Genomic DNA, 21,456 nt, shown 5'->3' with positions numbered 1-21,456 from the left:
GTGTTTTGATTGTTTTTTTTTCATCTATATTGTGGATGAATATCCTACAGGAAATATGATGAATAAATTTTTACATAAGAAGTGTTTGAAATTTCATAATGAGCAAGTAATTTATTTATCATTTAATATCATACAAGTTTTCAGTAATATATACGGTTAATTGGGTGTTTGGGCTGTTTTGCTTCCATATAGTGGATGAATATAACAACAGAAAATATGATGAATGAATTTTTACGTAAGAAGTGTTTAAAGTTTTACTCAAGCACAGTCCACTAGTAATGTATTCATCATTTATTTTAATACAAGTTTTCTGTAATATATAGGGTATTTAGATACATTTATTAGGAGTATTTAATACGCAAATACGTTTTAGAGTAATACATGTATGGCCACGACTCCCCCATAAAGAGATAGACTTTTAATAAGAGAAAATTGAAGAGTAGATACTATCTCTTCAAAGTCGCGATATTAATAAAAAAAACTAAAGAACAGATTTGTCATTTTCTAATTTGAAATTACAGAGATCATATCTTTTCTCCCTTCTTGTTTTCTTTGAAATTCTTAGTTTATTATATGTGAAAGATCTAATTTAATGCTGTTACTGTTCTTAAAATATTTTATTTTGATTTTTCATTACTTCTGTAGTTTATTTATTTCCTTGTTTCCTCTCCTCATTGGGCTATTTTTCCTTGTTGGAGTCCTTGGGTTTTTAGTATCTTGCTTTTCCATCTATGGTTATAGCTTAGCTTGTAATAATAATAATAATAATAATAATAATAATAATAATAATAATAATAATAATAATAATAATATATTCCATTTAGTCAGAATACCTGGCACTTTTTCCAAAAAAATGCTCAAAAATGTTTTTCTCCTTGAAATAAAACTTTCTAATATCCTTCAGGGACAATAAATAAATGTGTACATAGATAAATAACAAACATAAAATTCCCTAAAGCCATTCGGACCATACTGACCTAACTAGGTCCCAGGAGACCCATTAATTTACAAAATGAAATCCAAATTGAAAATATTTATCATTTTGTAATCAACGGGACTGACGTTGGGCTGTTATTGGTATGTATATTTCATCTTTTTATCCAATTACGAGAAGAATTACTATATTTTTTATGAAAGGGATTGTTTCGCGTAAAATTTTTGACATAGATATTTTTCATTGTCCTTTTTTTCTTATGCATAGAAGTCCCTCTCACCACAACATTCTTTGGAACATTCAGAATCAAGTACATTTATACTGCACATGAGTAACATTCAGAAGACTAGTGTACGCGACCAGTCCAAATTAACAGTTAAATATTTAGTTAGATATGCATACACGCACTCAATTTCAACCTTTACCACCCCCTCCCCATTTCCTAACTACAATATGGCAGTTTCATCAATGTATAGAAGATTGTGGTTAAATAGGTTTCCGAGTTCATCTCTCGAGGTAGGGGTACCTCCTCTCACCAAGGTATGACTAACCCCTACCCCTCTACCCGAGTAGCAGGGAAAGACCGAGCAGTCTGATAATACTCACTGTGACCATATATATATATATATATATATATATATATATATATATATATATATATATATATATATATATATATATATATACATATATATATATATATATATATATATATATATATATATATATATATATATATATATATATATATATATATAGCCAGACATTTGTTCTTTATTATATAGAGAAGATAACGGAAACTGACACCGAAAATATTGATTTTCTGACCGGTTTATTGCATTTATCAAGTAGGGCAGACGTACGCATGCTTATTCTGTTTCTCTTTTTCAGACAGAAAAAACGATTGACCGGACAGTCAGTCGACTGAGACTGTCAAATGTGACCTCAGAGGACTCGGGAAGATATAGCTGTCGACCAGACATTGGAGGAATTTCTTCTGTATCTGTTCATGTTCAGTCAAGTGAGTTTTGATAGAAAGTTCAGTTACAAACACATACATGAAGAGTAAACCTGAGGTTTTTCATATGGGGAATTTTATGTCGTTCCAATGATTCGTTCAAGAAACTCTATCCTGATAGGCAAACTTAGTAGATAAGTCAAAAGAAATATCTCATGTGGTAAAAAAAAAAATCGACATCTTTCTTGTATCTCTGAAAAGCTTTCTCGTTTCAGAATTGCCAGCTATTATAAGCTAGAGTTCTTACCGTTTTTGTTTTCAGTGGTGGCATAATCATGTTTTTATTTTTTAATCTTAAAATCTCATTCAAACAAGAACTTACAAGTTGCTTTCCTTATATTTTTTTAGAATATTGATTCCTGTAGATACCTTCTGCTCATTCGAAATTGCAAGTAATTCTATTATACTGTGAGTCAGGAGAGAATCCTTTTATATCGATAAGATAGTAGTACAGAAAAAATGAAGTTAGGACAAAGTTAAAGGTTGAAAGGGAAAAAAAGAATAAAGAATAAAAAAATCAATTCTCACTACAGGTAATTTTGATACACATATCTATTTATTCATATTTTTTTTAAACACTAAGCAATTTATTTCCCCTACCGATGGTAGCTGCAAAAACAATAGTAATTCCTCAGTTATTGTCACATTCATCTTTTTCATCAACTAAAATTTGGATGAATGCCTGTGCCTTAAAACTTCCACAAAATTAGTCGTTTCATCGTATACAGAAGTCTACTGTATGCGATGAAGCTGGTCCATGGTCTACTGAGTAGACCACGAACCAACAGCCGGACCCCTCCCTTCCCTCCACCCAATGGATTTTTGCAGACTAGTTTTACCTCCCTCAACGAAGTTGGAAGGAGGTTATATTTTCGCCCATGCTTATTTATTTGTTTGGGAATAGCTTCCTGGCCACAATTTTAATCGTAGAGTAATGAAACTTGCAGGGATTAACCATTATGTAAAGAGCTGGAAACTATTTAATTTTTGAAGGTCAAGGTCAAAGGTTGAGTTCACGGTCAAGCAAAATGTCCAATTCATGTAATCAACCATAAGTTTGGACATCGTTGTCACAGAGACTTCAAACTTGGTTCATATTTGAGTGTATGAAAATCCACGACAATTATTACATGTTAAAGTCGAAGGTCAAGGTCGAGTCCAAGGCCAAAGTCAAGCAAAATATCAAATTCCGGTCATCAACCATACGGCCACAATTTTAATCGTAAAGTAATGAAACTTTCAGGGATTTTAAACTGTTATGTAAAGAGCTGGAAATGATTAATTGATTCTGGGAAAGGCACACTGGTTTCGAGAAATAAACTGCCGTGGCGGAGGTCTACACCCTTAGAGCGCTTTTGTATTTTGTAAACCCTCAAGTCTACAGATTCAGATTTTGGTTGTTTATACTCTGGATTTTGGTGGTTTTGACTGCTACGCCCAAAATTTAAAAAAAAAAATAGTCACGATGAAAATTTGATTACCAGATTGTTAGTTTTTTTTTTATCACTCATTGGAAAAAAAATACATTAAAATTGCAAGGAAGTAATGGTTTTGAAGTACGCTGAATCGAATAAAAAAGGGTTTATTTCATCGACAAATAATGATTAAATGCGTAATGTATGTTTAAATGTACATTTTTTACGCAAGAAAAATTTATATTATGTTTGCCTTCTTTTTCACAATGAAGATGTAGAGTGTTAGAATTATACTACCCATAAAGAACAGGTTTTCTAGATGATATTTCATACACAATATATATATTTAGTCCAAAATTAAAGCTAATAGATATGAGAAACATCTTTACCGCTTAGGAGAATGTTTATTTAAGTGTACAGCCATCGGCTATGAGGAGAATGGACCGTTGGCTCCCCCCCCCCCTCACCACTATATTTTTGCAGACTAGTTTTTTATTCCTTCAGAGTCTAATGATTCAGAGTATGATTTCCTGCATTGTGGGGGTTAAGTTCACCCAACTGTGAATTTATGGATCCCTGCTTCTGTAATGGCCTTGAAAAGGCTGTGGGGCTACCAATATAATCCCGTGACTTTCTGATATATATATATATATATATATATATATATATATATATATATATATATATATATATATATATATATATATACACATACATATATATATATGTATATATGATGTATATATATATGCCAGTCGTTTCTATCTTGATCTGCTAAATGAATACTTCTTCATTCATAACCTCTTACTTCATGCTTCTTAGTCGTCAGCCATGTAGTCCTGGGTCTTCCAACTCTTCTAGTGCCTTGTGGAGCCCAGTTGAAAGTTTGGTGAACTAATCTCTTATATATATTTATATATAAATATTTCCGTATATATATTTACATATGTATACACATATATTAATATATATACATTACTGTATATCATGTGTGTGAATTTTTAAGGTTGTATTATACTGTATTACATTATCTGTACTACATAGCCTTTCCTTCTTGTAAAGAATAGCTTAACTTCCTCAGTAATATGCATAGTCATTTCTTTCAATATACTAAACATCTATCTGTTAAAATTAAGAACAAAGATGCATTAATGATACAAATGATAAAACCTGTTTCTCTCCAGGTCAACACCATGCGGCAGTACAGCACAACACTCAAAGCAGTGGTGTCACCAATGGATCGAAGTCATCCGTTGCTCTGCAATTCTTTCTGTTGACTTCGGGACATGCTGTCTTGATATCGCACTTTCGATGACCAAAAATTTATAATCGATTAAAGGTAGGGTACCAAGTTTGGGAAGCTATCATGTCAAAAAATAGTTTGATGGTCTATTCGGTTTTGGAAGTTCATTCTGGAAAAAATAGTGTGATTTAAGTTTTTGCAGAGAAGTTGGATTTAACTTATCTAAAGTAGGTAATAATTACTCAGTGGTGGTTTTAATGTTGGACAATCAAGACTACTATGATGTACTAGTCCAAAAGAAACAACGTGGCTTATCTGAGATTAGGTCAGTAAGTCTTCAATTATATTTTTTTCACAATTCCCTGAATGTAATTTTCTGAATTAAGTGTTCTAATAATCCTTCAAACTGATTTTGAATAAATTCTAAAGACCACCATTTTACTTTGAAACTATTTTCATCGTTTCATATTTATTTTGATGAAATATTTTGTCTTCTTTGCAGAGACATCACTAAATTATCTAAAGGGGTGTCAGAGAAATGGCAATATATGTCAATTTTCGTTGAGCACATAAATCAGTTTGGAATGTCTTCAAGATTTTTGAAAGATAAATATTTGGTCACTGTATTTTGAATCACTGTAAACCTGGTTGATGGGACCTTTTGGAAAATGAGATGACGTTCAAATTATCTTAAAACTAAGGTTTGACTTCACCTCCGACCTCCTAGAAGCAATGCTAACAATGAGAGTTGTTTCATTTCTGATCCAGTTCCTGTAAACCGGCACAAACTAGCAGGAAAAGTTTTGACTTCACCTTTACCCTCTGGGCACTTGCAAATTAGACTGACTTCACCTGCAGCCTCAAAGAAAAAACAGTAATTAGCAAGAGAGGGTTTGACTTCACCTCCAGCTTATGACAGATATACTAACTAGCAAGACAACACCTTTGTAATGGTACTGGCAAGCAATATAGGATCTAATTTTACTTCTACCATCTGAGTCTACCAAGGAATTGTCTGTCTTCTGTGCCAACTTCTGGGAATTAGTACATACTAGCAGTATATGCTTTATCTTCCAGCATCTGACTCCTCCTGGACATCCTCTCAATAATCTGTTTGTGTCTGAGGACTAAAACTGACAAGCAGTACAGTGTTTGACTCCAACTCTAGCATCTGAATTTAGCAAGACATTGTTTGACTTTTGGATCAGCATTTGGAGACTAATGTTGACAAGCATACAGTGTCGGACTTCACTTCCAGCATCTGAAACTTGCTACACAACACCTGAAATTTTGACAGTTTCTAAAACAAATACTTACTAGCATTACAGTGACTGACTTCACTTCGAGCATATGAAACAGCAGATTATTGTCTGATTTCATTGATATTTCCATGTAACTAATACTGGCTAGCAACATGAATTTAATATCTTACTTTACCTCCAGCATTTGCAATTAGCAAGATGTCTTCCAACTTCTCCTCAGGCTTCAAGAAACTAGTACTGACAAGGACTGCAGCAGCACCAGCTTCTGGCAACTTTAACTGACTAGTAACACAGTGTCTTGACTTTACCTGCAGCATTTACAATAATTAAGGATATTGCTTGACTTCTGACTTTACTTTCCACATCTGGAACTAACAAGACACCTTCTTACGACATTTATGCTAGCTTATGGCAGCTAGTGATTACCAATACAGTATCTACAGTAGGTTCCCCCTACACCATCTGGAACTACCAAGACATCTTCTGAGTCCTGCCCCAGCCTCTGGGAACTGCTAATAACTAACAATACAGTATCTAACTTCCCCTCCGTTATCGGGAACTAGCAAGCTGTTGCCCAGCTTCCATGTCAGCCTCTAAAAACTTACGCTAACTATCAAGACAAGAATATATATCCTTATCTGATGTTATTAATAGGCAGTAACTGGAATGTTGATTTATTTATGATAACTAATACTTGTCACAAAAGAGTTTTTGACTTTAACTCCTACTTCTGAGAACCAATAATATCCAGTTCAGAGTAAATAATTCTTCAAAGTTTTATTTCCACCTAGGATTCAGATTTTGCTTATTATGGTGAGTATGACTACTAACTTATAGTTTCAGTTTCTTTATATACTGATGAAATCCAACTTTAAACCTTTCGTATCATTAAAGTTTGCTGTTAAGACACCTGCTTCTTGACATCAGATATTGAACTTGAATGTGTAATGGCGAGTGTAAGGGAAAATCCTTCAATTATATACATTTATGAGAAAAAGGTTTTGTTGGAATTTAAAGGGTGATCCCTTGATTTCTTGTTTTGTAGAAGGAAACCTCGTTGTTGTATGATATCGCAAGAATCTAAGGCCAAAATAAAGCATTCTTAAAATGGACTGCACGCCATTGAATAATCATGAAAAAGACCGAGAATGTGTATACCATAAATCATATTATGATTTAAAAAAAAAAAATTCAATTACCTACTAAATTTATATACTGGATTGCCAACCATTGCCAATGGGGATAGATGTCTGAAGTATATTACAAAGATGCTGTCTTCTAATAAGGAATCATAGAAATAACATTTCTCACAGAAAATTGTGAACTTCAACAGCCTCAGTATCTAACCTTTGTTGCCTCATGAACTAGTAAAATTGAGTGTCTTGGAAATTGTATAAAAGAAATAAAACTGTTGTGACGCTTCTGGTAAGCTGCTGACATTGAAAAAGTGAAGTGGATTACATCAAAAGTGTCTCTTGGAACCCAATCACATTCACTACTTTTATGAATGGACTGATCATGACAGACATATCTGGAAGGAACAGAAGCTGTTCAAGTCATTTCCATTCGGTAAGAAACATTAATTTCAGTTTTTTATAAGTAAGATTTTAGTGTAGAATTGCGTAGTTAATAAATAGTTCTTGCAGTCAAATTTGAGATGATGTTACGTTAAATTAATTAAACAAATAATCAAGTAAAACACATTGTTATTTAACATGTTTACTAAAACAGTAGTATTCTATGATTTTAAGTATTCAATATTCAAGAATTATACTCTTTTGTCACTTTTTATCCCTTATATCATACTCAGGGATTTCTTACCGTGTTCAGTATACCCAGTCCACTCACCTCCTCACGATAAATTACTTAATGCTGCTGAACCACTCTGTACCAGTAATCAACATCTTTAAGAAGTATTTCCCTTTGAACAAGGTATCAAATAATTTATGTTTCAAAATATTTGTTCCTGTAAAATCCATCCTTTGATCCTGAGGGTTATGTTACACGTTACTAAAACTAAAATTGGAGGAAGTCTAGTATGGCCGTAATCAGTAGTCAAAATGGGAAGTTTTCTATGCTACCAGTTATCTTTGGTTATTGATAAATTTGACTTCTAAGTTTAAGTAGAACTTGACATAGAAATGAACGCAACCACAAGTGTGATCCCTCTCCTTAAGTTACTCAGATACTTCCTCCTTTCTCCCCACGACAGTGTGATTTTTTTTTTTTTTTTTTTTTTTTTTTTTTTTTTTTTTTTTTTTTTTTTTTTTTGAAGTCTCGCAATTTCTTTTGCTGTAGCCTACATCTTGATTTATGTTTTTTACGAAACCACCCGTCTTTATCAAAGTGAAGGTTAAAATTGCAATTCATTTTTCCCTTATTGATTCTAGCTAGGGTCATGTTGAATCTGAATAAATTCAAGAATCTTCTCTTCCTCCTCCTAGTCTTTCTTGTAATGGAAAAAGTTTTTTTTTCAGAAACTTTACTCCATCTCATGAACCTCACCTTCCTCTATATTAAGAATAGATAGAGTGGTCTGCCTGCACTTCCATTTCAGTCATTGTTTCTTCTTTCCCTCTGACTCTATTTCAAAAGCTCAATAATTCCATCTCAAATAGGTTTCTAATTCTGTCACTACCTCTGAATTTAAGCCGGTTTTTTTTTTCTTTCTTTCTTTTTTATTGCCTGTCATTTCTCTGATTCAAGCATCCAGTCATATTCAGGCCTCCTGTTCCATTCACTACATTCACTCTTAGGATACATTTCCTCATTCATATGTTAAGAAACCAAGTGCACTTTCATTTATACAGTCCATTATCTTTCAAGCTAAAATGTCAAATGGCTCCACATACCTCTTGCCATCCATAAACATATCATGTCTTCCATATTATCACTCCAAACTACAAATTTTAATAGCTCTATCATAATTTTTTAAATTGTTTCTGAATTCAACAAGTAAGTTATGTGGTGGCCTAATCTTTAGCAATGTCTTAGTTAGCTAGTTAGCTCAAATATTCCCTTTCTATGAGCTAATACTGTGTGTTCCATGTACGTAATATATGCCTTAAAGAAACTGCCTAGATTAAACAGAAACTCAATAAAATGTTTTTAATAACCATTCCATATATATCTAAATTCTTATTCAGTGAAATAGACCCTAACAATATACAGTACAGTCACGACAAGCAGATTAAAAAACTTCCCTTGAATCATATTTACAGGTTCCCTTGGAAGCTTAGCCTCTCCCAGCCTGCTCTTTGAGATTCCTGGCTGTTCAGGTTACTTGGAAAGATGTTCCTGTAAATTGACCAACTGTAACAAATGAAATGTAAGTTATTATCGTGTATTTATATGAAGTAGAATAAAATGTATTACTTGGGTAAATATTACTTTCAAACCTGCATAGGAATATGATTGTGAAATGTGGTTTTCCTCATAATGTTTGGTGTGATTTTGACAAATTTGACATTTATTCATATCACCTTAGGTAATTTATTCCAAAGAGAGAAAAATTATAATTGCTAAAACCCCGGGTTTTACAATGTCTTCCTCCTCATATCGATCTTGGAGGAAAATGTTTTCCCTCTACAGAGGCATACACTCTTGCTTCCACATCATTTGCCTGCTTCAGATGGGCGTCGACGGCTACTTCAAAAAGTCATATGATTGTATTCTCACTGTAGTAGGGTCGAACCTAAATGAACCAGTCGAACACTGCAAGATCTATTCGATTGGAAGATCAATGATATCAAGAGCAAAGAAGTAAAACAATAGAACTGATGAGAACTATCAATAGAAATATGGGATTCTGTCTAGTGTAAAAAGCCTCATCTCAAACGTACAGAGGATGGTGGGCTATGATGAGCTTTGTTATAGCAGCTGTCGACCTTTGGGACAAGGACCTATTAAGAGACAGTGAATGTCCAGCCTTCCAGATCCTTTGACTGATGTTATTATTCTGGAAATCCAGATGTATTTTGCATAGGGAAGAATTCTGGACTATAGTATACTGTGTTCTTTGATGAAGATTCCCTTCTGCCGTGTTTTTTTTTTTTTTTTTTTTTTTTTTTTTTTTTTTTTTGCAGGTGGACAAAGGGTCCACTATCTGGATGGGCTCTACAGAAGAACCAAATCCAACATGTTGCAGTATGCTGTGTTCTCTGAGGAAGACACTTCAACTGATATGGTAGAATGAAAAATATTCTTTTATGTGAAAAATATATATGAAAATTAGAAAAATTGAGAAGATCCCCAAAAACTGAAAATCCATTAAAATCTATAAAGAAGTAAAAAAATCAATGGTGATAAATTTAGATATTAAAAACAAAGTAAAAAGGAATAGCTTAATTCTGTGAAGAATAATCTTTTTTATTCAAATTTGAGTTTTAGTTAAATTTTATAAGAAAAAAATATTTTTGTTACGTTTAACATGCATCTTTTAATGTTATGAGGAATACTATTTTGTTTAAGTTATACACGAATTTCAACTTAATCTTTGAGGAAAAAGAAGTTTTTGTTGTGTTTTCAGATGATCTTTGCTGAAATGATCAATATGATAGTTTTGAAGGCAGGATAGAAGAGGGATATTTTTCAAATATGGATTCTCCATTGATAAAGATGTACAAGATGTTTGTCTTAGGAAACATATCTGGACTCTGGTGGAATAATTTGAATGATAGATTTTGAGGAGTGATAGAAGATGACCGCTTTTTCGAGGATTGATTTCCTTTTGATAAAGATCTACAGGGCTAATAGGTGGACTCTGCTGGAAAAATCAGGATAATAAATATCTAAGCAGGATAGCAGAAAGACAGCACTTTTATTAATGGATTTTCTTTTTTATAACATGGTACAAGATTTCTGTTGTTGAGCAAATAGATGGATTCTAGTGAAATAATCTGGATAATAATTTTTAAGGCTCGGTAAAGGAAAAAAAGATTTTTCACTTTTTCAAGGATGGATTGTCTCTTGAAAAAGATGTACAAGATTTTGGTCTTCGGACAAATAGCTGGACTCGAAGGCAGGATATAGAAACAGTATTTTGTTTTTTTATAGATTTTATTGTCTTTAGGTAAAGATGTACAAGACCTTTGTCTTTGAGCAAGTTCCAAATAAAACAAAGTACCCACTTCAAAACCAAATCTTTTTATGCATATCAATTCTAGCGGGGTCATGTTGTCATTATTATTATTATTATTATTATTATTATTATTATTATTATTATTATTAAATGCTAAGCTACAACCCTAGTTGGAAAAGCAGGATGCTATAAGCCCAGGGGGTCCAACAGGGAAAATAGCTCAGTGAAGAAAGGAAACCAAAAAAAAATGAAATATTTTAAGAAGAGCAACATGATTAATATAAATATCTCCCATATAAACTACAAAAGCCTCAACAAAACAAGAGGAAGAGAAATAAGATGGAATAGTGTGCCCGAGTGTACCCTCAAGCAAGAGAACTCTAACCCAAGACAGTGAAAGACCATGGTACAGAGGCTATGGCACTCCCCAAGATTAGAGAACAATGATTTGATTTTGGAGTGTCCTTCTAGAAGAGCTGCTTACCATAGCTAAAGAGTCTCTTCTACCTTTAGAAAGAGGAAAGTGGCCACTGAACAATTACAGTGCAGTAAGAAGGAAATTCTTTGGTATTCTCAGTGTTGTCATGTGTATGAGGACAGAGGAGATATGTAAAAAATAGGCCAGACTATTCGGTGTGTGTGTGTGTGTGTGTGTGTGTGTGTGTGTAGGCAAAGGGAAAATTTTACGTAACCAGAGAGAAGGATCTAATGTACTTCTGCCTGACCAGTCAAAAGACCCCATAACTCTCTAGCGGTAGTATCTCAACGGGTGGCTGGTGCCCTCATTTCGATGACTTGTTGTGCTTCGGTGAGATTGGATCAAGATATTAGATGTTTATATCTTATAGCATTTTGGGGGTTCAATATAGTTATAAATGAAGTATAGACATATACGTTCTCACTATACTTATTTGGGCAAATATGATTAATAAACTTATAGTCATATATACAGTATATGTCTGAGAGAATAGAATGAAGTATAGACCTATGTATATTCGTTGTACATATTAGGGGTTGGGTAAACGGTGCTCAGTCCTATAGCATATATATATATATATATATATATATATATATATATATATATATATATATATTATATATATATATATATATATATATATATATATATATATTAACGTATTATTTTGTACAATGTGGCGTGGAGATGCAAAACCTGATGATTGGGAGCTAGGATTGTTAGTGAAATGGCAAAAAAAGATCTGAATGATTGTAATAATTACAGAGGCTTCACACTTACGTCGGTTGTCATGAAAATATATTGGTAGAATTTGTACTGACCAAATTTTCATTTTAAGACATGTGGTACAGCAATATGTAGAATATAGAAATCCACTTTTGGTGGCATTTGTGGCCTAAGAAAAACCCTTTGATAGGGTGCACCGGCCAATTTTGTTGAAAAGTCCTGCGTTATTCTCTAGTTCCTGTTGAGTATGTAAATTTTATTAAGTTTTTTTATAAGCATAGCAAATACCAAGTTAATGTTAATGGAGTCCTATCAAATGAATTTCCAGTGAACAGTGGAGTACTCAGGGGGAATTTGTTGTCACCTATGTTGTTTATCCTCATGGATTTTGTAATGCATAGAATACTTGGAGATGGCGAAGAAGGATTGAACTGGATTGGTAATAGGAAATTAGCTTACCTAGAGTATGTTGATGATGCTGTCCTTATTAGCAGAATACCATACGACTTGCAAAACTTGCTCACCAGAATGAATGAAATATCACATGAGGTTGGACTTAAGATAAATAGAAGAAAGACAGAGATGATGAGAACGGAATATGCAATGGAAGTTGAAATACCATTGGAAGGAGAAAGGATTAATGAGATGAAATCATTTAAATACTTAAGAACTATTATCTCTAATACAGGATCTTTAGAATTTGAATTTAATGGAAGATTGCAAAAAAATCAAATCAGACAATAGCTAGGTTAAGTAAAATTTGGAAATCAAATCGAATGACATTAGATATAAAGATTAGGCTATGTATCAGTTTAGTCAGATCAATGTTATTGTATGGACATGAATCGTGGTATGACAATGAAACAATACCCAATAGATTTTGTAGAATTGTGAACAAAGCCCTCAGAAGAATATTGGTAGTTAAAAGGCAGGACAGGATTAGATATGAAACTATAAGAGAGAATACTCGAGTGCCATATGTGGAGGAGATCATGGTGAGGAGTAGATTGAGATGGTTTGGGCATGCTCTTCGCATTCCCCAAAAGAGATTAGTTCACCAAACTTTCAACTGGGCTCCCCAGGGCGTTAGAAGAGTTGGAAGACCCAGGTCTACATGGGTGAGGAGCATGAAGCGTAAAGTAGATGATGAATGGAAAAGTATTGATTTAAAAGCTCAAGATAGAGATAACTGACGAAATCTGACCGAGGACCTTTACGTCAAGAGGCGTAGGAAGAGATTATATATATATATATATATATATATATATATATATATATATATATATAATGTGTGTATACATATATATATTATATATATATATATATATATATATATATATTGCATGTATATATATGTAAATAAATATGTATGTATATATACCTATGTAATATATATATATATATATATATATATATAATATATGTATGTATATATATATGTATATATATATATATATATATAGATATATATATATATATATATATATATATATATATATATATATATATATATATATATATATATATAAAATCTCTTCCTACACCTATTGGCGTAAAAGACCTCGGTCAGATTTCGTCAGTTATCTCTTTCTTGAGATTTTAAATCAATGCTTCTCCATCATTCATCATCTACTTCACGCTTCTTGCTCCTCACCCATGTAGGCCTGGGTCTCTCTCTCTCTCTCTCTTTCTCTCTCTCTCTCTCTCTCTCTCTCTCTCTCTCTCTCTCTCTCTCTCTCTCTCTACTCTCTCTCTCTCTCTCTCTCTCTCTCTCTCTCTCTCTCTCTCTCTCTCTCTCTCTCTCTCTCTCTCTCCTTGGAAATGTAGTTATTCAAAACAAACTGTAAATTAACTTTCCTTTCTTTGTTCAAACTATTATTAAATTATCTTGGTGATAATAATAATAATAATAATAATAATGATAATAATAATAATAATAATAATAATAATAATGATTACCAAATCTTCAATGTAAAATGGCCAATTTATTTGTGCATATAAGGCAAAATGAACTAGAATGATTTTCATTATTTATTTTTCAAAGGAAAATGTATAAGTATTAAGGAAAAAAACATGCTTTATTCATATACGATGGTACGGGAAGAGAGAGAGAGAGAGAGGAGTGAGAGAGAGAGAGAGAGGAGAGAGAGAGAGAGAGAGAGAGAGAGAGAGAGAGAGAACATCGGTTTAATGGCTGCTGACTTTAATTTCAATCCGCACAAATTTTTTTACGGAGTTATTTGGCTTATTTCTTGTTATAAAGAAGGGACTTATAGATTTTTCGTTAATTATTCCATTTGTAATAGCTATAAATTCATCATTATTTCATTTTTAATTGAAACAAATACAAAGTAATGATGATAATGATTATGTTAATATCAGTCCTCATTAACATATACAGTATATATATATATATATATATATATATATATATATATATATATATATATATATATATATACCCTATAGTTTGTCATTATATAAAAATTTATTAAGATTATTATTATTATTACATATTTACTAAATTTTTTCAACATTCTCTCTCTCTCTCTCTCTCTCTCTCTCTCTCTCTCTCTCTCTCTCTCTCTCTCTCTCTCTCTCTCTCTCTCATCCTTACACAGCTTTAAACATCAAAACTTATGAATAATCGAACTGGCTTAGTCTAATATTGCTAATTTGCATATTTGACTCCATTAATTTATAAACAATGTTATTCATTATTATGATAATAATGATAACAAAAAATATCATCAACATCCATACTCTATAAGTGCTCCTTTGAGGTAAGACAGGCGAAGATGTGGATAGGCAGTGACGACACTAGGCCTATCTCTTGTTCCTTTAGTCTGGTTTGGTCTCTTGTGGTCGATGGAACTAAGGAACTTAATCCACAACATCTATGGACTTAAAAGGAGCAGAGAAGGTAAGAAATAACTCTAATATCAGATTTAGTTATGTTGATAATAGCTATGAAAGAATTTATTCGATAACCAATAGTGTGGATGTATTTGAGAAACCTTGTATAGAAAAGCTTTATGAAAATCGACAAAATTACCGTAAAATTTAAGCCGGCAGAGCTCATTATTCCTCTCTCTCTCTCTCTCTCTCTCTCTCTCTCTCTCTCTCTCTCTCTCTCTCTCTCTCTCTCTCTCTCTCACACACACAATTTTGTCTCCTTTTGAACAGTCACATATCCAAACACCTTTTAGTTTTCGTTAGCCAATCAGAACTGTCCTTTTCTGAGCTTGTCGATCTGATTGGTTGTCAATTAATACTACGTTCAGATAACCAAAGTAAACCTCTTGAAGGGGTATTTAGCCCAGTCTAGACCCCTGAGCCGGGTGAGAATGACCTCCCCTGGGAATGCTATATCAAGACTTGAGTCTTGAAACCCAAGGTTAGTGACATTTCAAATTCAATTCGGTTTCAACTTTGTGTTATGAGTGTAGGCTATTTACCTTCACATAAAGGTTACTTTTACTGGTGTCATATTTACACCTTCAGTGTTGTCTTTTTTTTAAATAAGGGAATAAATAATAGGGGAAAATTATTTAAAATCATCATAATATAAATAATAATTATCTCCCAAATACCCACACTTTCCCGTTAAAACCCCTAAGTTCCACGCAATTTTCAATGATAAAGTCTTATTGCAAATATAATAGGCAAATGGCAAAGACATTAAGAGATTTAGTTGCTGTACCATTCACCAGTTTGTTATAGCAAGGGATTTTCCCTTAAAATTATAATATTGAAGGAACTACATATGGCAACATGCATGATTCTACTTAAAGAAAGACGTGATTTGAACTCGTTTCATTTGTTATATTACAACTTTTATGGAAGGAAAGTTTATTATTCGGGAACAACGCGATACAATTATACAATTTACTGTATTATGCAGTAACTGCAGATATAGTAAGCAGGTAATAATTGTAATTATTACGATAGCGATATTCATTAGTATTATTATAATTATCTCTCTCTCTCTCTCTCTCTCTCTCTCTCCTCTCTCTCTCTCTCTCTCTCTCTCTCTCTCTCTCTCTTTTGGACATAACGACTTTGCCTCTCTTCTCTGTGTTCGCACTAAATAGCGATTGAAAGAAAAATAAAAGTAATGCTCTCCCGCCAATTGCTGAAAGCTAGAAATAATTTGAGCTAAATTGAAGTTCTTTTAATTTCAAAATGTTAGTTTCCCTCTCACACGGTCCAAATATAGACCTTGCCCTCTCACGCCAAGTTAGGGGAGAGAGAGAGAGAGAGAGAGAGAGAGAGAGAGAGAGAGAGAGAGAGAGAGAGAGAATTATGCATCGTGTCTTATTTATTGGAAATTCTATCTCAATAACCGTGTTTTCATTCGGCCTATTAAGTTATTGAAAATTGTTATCACTTTCCCTTCCATTCCCAAAGAGAATTTCCCATTAAATCCTTATCCTTCATCGAAGGTCATCTTATGAAACGAAGGAATCGCTTCAATGATCTTATCCTGTAGGTCTACCCCAGGACCCCCCAATCTATGACGACCTGGTTACCCGCTACTGATAGAATTATTGGTCTTCAATGCTTACATCTCCCCTGTGTTGCTATTATGTGGGAAAGAAGGGATAAGGATACTTGTATGGATTGGGTTGTTAATCTCAGGCCCAGGTGATAGTGGCTGAGAGTCTGAGACCAACTTTGACCAGTGAGGACTCAGGAGAGGCAGTGACAGTTCAGTTTCACTGTGACTACTGCGAGCCACGGTTGACCTGTGTGTGTGTGTGTGCTGCGATCAGGAACATTTATTTATTCGTATTAAAAGGTAAGACAGACGAATCTTTAACCAAAAATCCATTGATTAAATTCTTCATAATAGAGTAGAGATTAAAATCTTTTATTTTTCGTTTTGAATATAAACGGAGATTTGTTTTTCTATCGTGAATAATTCTTATCCATAAAAATCAGCTGATGAGATACTGTGCTGCTGATGTTATATCCTTGGTTATATCTATTCACATGCTACAGTAGAGAAAGTTTGTCATTTGTAGTTCTGCTATTTATTCATCAGTTCAAACATTTTTTACTAATTGTAGAGAGAGAGAGAGAGAGAGAGAGGAGAGAGAGAGAGAGAGAGAGAGGAGGAGAGAGAGAGAGAGTTTTAATCCTTCTACAGTAAATTTCACAAGATATTTCCTTTTTATAATTCCCAATATCTTCATAACAAAATGAGAGAGAAAGCGTTGGAGTTGTGTCAGCTCTGGTAGGGCGGCTCAGTTAATCACGTGACCCATCTATTTCCCTACCTGTCTAGATCTTTCTAGGTTTATTCGTTTATTTGTTGTTGTTGCTGTTGTTGTTGTTTTGCAGCACGATGGCTGTGCATTTCTAGAAATGTCGTTACTATGTACGATCGTGTAACACACGGTTGATACAATACAATCGGGATCCATTCGAACTTTAGAAATATAGTCACAGAGAAATAATTAGACCTTCTTATCTTCTTCTTCTCCTTCTTCAATAATGGAGGGTAAAGAAAGGTGCAATGCCATTATTTATGTATCTTGAGGAATAATGTTCAGCACAACATTTGAAGAATTCGGAGAGAGAGAGAGAGAGAGAGAGAGAGAGAGAGAGAGAGAGAGAGAGAGAGAGAGAGATTTTGTTTTAATCAATTTATTGCTCCCATTGGCGTCAGACGTTTGAGTACATGGTAATACAGTAATATTGTTTACATCTACATTGTAATTAAATTATGCCAAAAAATAAGAAATAATAAAGTATATACAGACATTTAAGTTCATATCAAAACAATTTTGTTTACATCTACAGTACATAATGAAGGTTATACAAAGGAATACAAAATAAAGTATAGACACATTTTGTACATATAAAAAATATTGTTGTTCATTTCTATATATCAAATGTTATACAAATGAATTCATATGTTATACAAATTAAATTTAGTTTGATTTCGTAGGTAGGTTGATCTCATCGAGCAAATTATTATCTGTCACATGTATCAACTACTGTGAGTCTTTGGGGGTAATATGTCACTAACAAGTGGACATTCCAGGCAATACTGTTCCAGGGTGTTGGCGAGAGAGAGAGAGAGAGAGAGAGAGAGAGAGATCTTCGTAGACCGGAAGGCAATCTTCCTTTGTAACCATCCATAGCTATTTGCTAATCTCCAAAAGGCGCTCCAAGTTCTGTTATTTCATTAAAAAATCAATAGGAAAAGTAAAAATTAGCATTTTGATACAATGCCCTTATGATATTATTACTACTACTACTACTACTACTACTACTACTACTGCTGCTGCTGCTGCTACTACTACTACTACTAGCTAAGCTACAACCGTACTTTGAAAAAAAACAGGATGCTATAAGCCCAAGAGCTCTAACAGAGAAGTAACCCCCTGAGGAAAGAAAAAAGCGAAACATGAAATAGAGTGCTTGAGTGTACCCTCAACCAAAAGAACTCTACCCCAAGACTATGGTACGGAGGCTATGGCACTACCCAAGAGTATAGAAGAAAGGTTAAAGAGAAGTCTCTTCTACTCTTACCAAGTGGAAAGTAGCCACTGAACAATTATAATGCAATCGTTAACCCCTTTAATGGAGAAGAATTTGTTGGTTATTTTAGTGTTTTCATGTGTATAAGAAAACGGGAGATCGCGTAAAGAAAATGTCATACTATTCTGTATGTGGGTAGGAAAAGGAAAAATAAGCCATAACCAGAGAGGAATTCCATATATTACTATTTGACCAGTCAAAGAACCCAATAACTCTCAAGCGGTAGTATCTCAACGGATGGCTGCTCTCTCTCTCTCTCTCTCCTCCCTCTCTCTCTCTCCTCTCTCTCTCTCTCTCTCTCTCTCTCTCTCTCTCTCTCTCTCTCTCTCTGCAATCTATAAGAAGGGACCAAAAGTCTGGCAACTACAGACCTGTGTGTGTAACTTCAGTGCCTTGCAAAATATTTCAATCAATTATAATAGATTCAATTGTAAAACATAGAGAAAACCATCTTCTGATAGACAGCCAACATGGTTTTAGACAAAACAGATCCTGTGTGACAAATCTGTTGGAATTATTACACACGTTTAGCATCTATGACAAAAGCAGGTCAATAGACATCATATACCTAGACTTTTAAAAGACTTTTGACAAAGTCGCTCATAAAAATCAATTGTTAAAATTAGAGCACTATGCATCATTGACGAGTCAGCTGAATGGATCGAAGATTGTTTGGCAAACAGAAAACAGAGCTGTATCAATAGAGAAGCATCAGAGTGGGCAGCTGTTACAAGCAGAGTACGTCAAGGATCCGTCCTTAGCCCATTACTATTTCTGATATACATTAGCGACATTGATTTACGATTAATTAGTAGAATAGCCAAATTTGCCGATGATACTAAACTCGGCATAATTGCTGCGAACTCAAGAAGACGTAGAGGCCTTATGAGAAGGTCTAATTAAGGTAGGTGAATGGTCCGAAAATATCCAAATTTCATTTCAACTGTGGGAAATACGAAGTTATGCACATAGGTAATAGTAACTCATAACCTTATTTGGCCGGCAAACTTGACGACTAAGGGGAAAGTTAATAAAGGCATTCAAAATTTTTAAAAGAATAACAAATATATATTACAACAATCTATTCACACTTAGCACAAATCAGTACAGAGGTAACGGATAGGCTACAAACTGGAATTGAAAAGAAACAACACCACTCAATGTGGTAATTTCTTTACATACAAATTAGCAAATACATGGAACAGACTTCCAGCGGTTGAAGTAAACAGTAACACGGTAAACGAGTTCAAGAATAAGTTACACAAGACCATAAAAGCTCTATAAACGTTCAAACCAAATCGCTCTACCCAAGAGCAAATGGAGTCTCTCCGGCTGGACTAAAAAATATTTGAGATATCCAAAATCCTTGTAAACACTCTCTCTCTCTCTCTCTCTCTCTCTCTCTCTCTCTCTCTCTCTCTCTCTCTCTCTCTCTCTCTCTCTCTTTGATTTAATGTTTTTTTGTGTTATTTGTAGATATGTCCATTTAGTTAATTAATTAGTTAATTATTTAATGTGATATAAACAATCTGGGAAAAAAAAAATTGGGGTGTCGGGGACTGGGGTCCATTCCCGTTGCCTCATCAATCTCTGTTTCTGATCTCAATAGACAAAAGGAGGATATTCAAATTCAATGTCTTTGAGGATTTATTTGTCGACATTACATGGCCACCATGTCCCCAGCGATGGGACATATGGCCACAAATTTGTCCACTATCATTTTTAAGTAGGTTCAAAATCTAAGCCTTATAAACATCAAAAAGTTTTCATTTTCCTCATTCGTAATATTACAAAAAAAAACATTTTTTTCTTGGGGGTTATGTATTACCATGCTAATACATTTTCTTTGATTTACTTTTATATCAATAAACTTTTGAATTTGAATTTAGAAGATGAAACTTTCTGGAAGAATTCTAAGAATAACACTGAAGGAGGAAATTTTGAACAATGAATTTGCTATTCAAAAATTGAAAATGTCAAGGGGTTTAACTTATTGTAGTTTTCATGACAAGATTATTCGTCTGCTTCTTACGTTACCAGTCAAGTTTAGCAAAATAGGTTCGATATGTCTGATTTTAAGATTAAGTGCTGTATTAAAAGCCCAATTTACAGTTTTGACATAGTATTTAATTAGGAAAGTATCCATTTTTTGTTTATTTTATTTTGTATAATAAAAACTTTAAAATTAAATAATAGTTATTCATTAGGTAAGAATAGAACTTAAGTTGCTACCTAGTCAGTTAAATCTTATTTATTATTCATATTATTTTAAAGGTAGCAGGAACTGGTAAGACTTCAAACAAAGTAAAACTTTATTCGTACTTTATATTTGATATTGCTTTAGTAAAACTTGAAAGGTTTGCCTTAATTTCAAAGCAGAATCTCCCTTGTAAACAGAAAACATGCCATTTACTCCTTGTTTATTTATTAGGTTCAATAGTTCTTTTAGTTGTCAATAGATGTCCATAAGGTCACCTTTTTACTTAAAAAAAAAGGCCGCCCAATTCAAACTTAATTAAATGAACTCGAATATTTCTAATTTAGACAAAATCTTCAACTTCCTTTGCAATATTTATTTCTTTTAATTAGATTTTAATTAAATCTAAAGTGAATTCATTGGTCATTTCATTGTATTTTAGTCATATATTCTGTTTTCTTTTGGTCCACGTGGTTCCTCTACGATTTTGTCTGCTATTTGTTTTACCAACAATAATTAGCAAAAACCTTCAATATTTTCTGTGTTACTGG

The 21,456-nt window shown here is 33.3% G+C and overlaps 1 protein-coding gene across 2 annotated transcripts in view; it reads left to right on the top strand.

Moving 5' to 3' along the window:
* The window catches only part of LOC137644905 (zwei Ig domain protein zig-8-like), a 300,708-nt gene extending 291,492 nt beyond the window's left edge, over positions 1–9,216 (top strand). For both annotated transcript variants that reach the window (XM_068377790.1, XM_068377785.1), the window contains exons 7-10: positions 1,826–1,955; positions 4,552–4,706; positions 5,113–7,441; positions 9,094–9,216. In XM_068377790.1, the coding sequence (XP_068233891.1) occupies positions 1,826–1,955; positions 4,552–4,682 (261 nt within the window). In that variant the 3' untranslated portion in view covers positions 4,683–4,706; positions 5,113–7,441; positions 9,094–9,216. The remainder of the gene's footprint in view (positions 1–1,825; positions 1,956–4,551; positions 4,707–5,112; positions 7,442–9,093) is intronic.
* Positions 9,217–21,456: the final 12,240 nt, after the last annotated feature.

This window comes from Palaemon carinicauda, chromosome 1, assembly GCF_036898095.1.
Source record: "Palaemon carinicauda isolate YSFRI2023 chromosome 1, ASM3689809v2, whole genome shotgun sequence".
Classification (NCBI taxonomy): domain Eukaryota; kingdom Metazoa; phylum Arthropoda; class Malacostraca; order Decapoda; family Palaemonidae; genus Palaemon; species Palaemon carinicauda.
The sequence above is the reverse complement of the archived record's forward strand: the minus strand, read 5'-3'. Positions and strand labels throughout refer to the sequence as shown.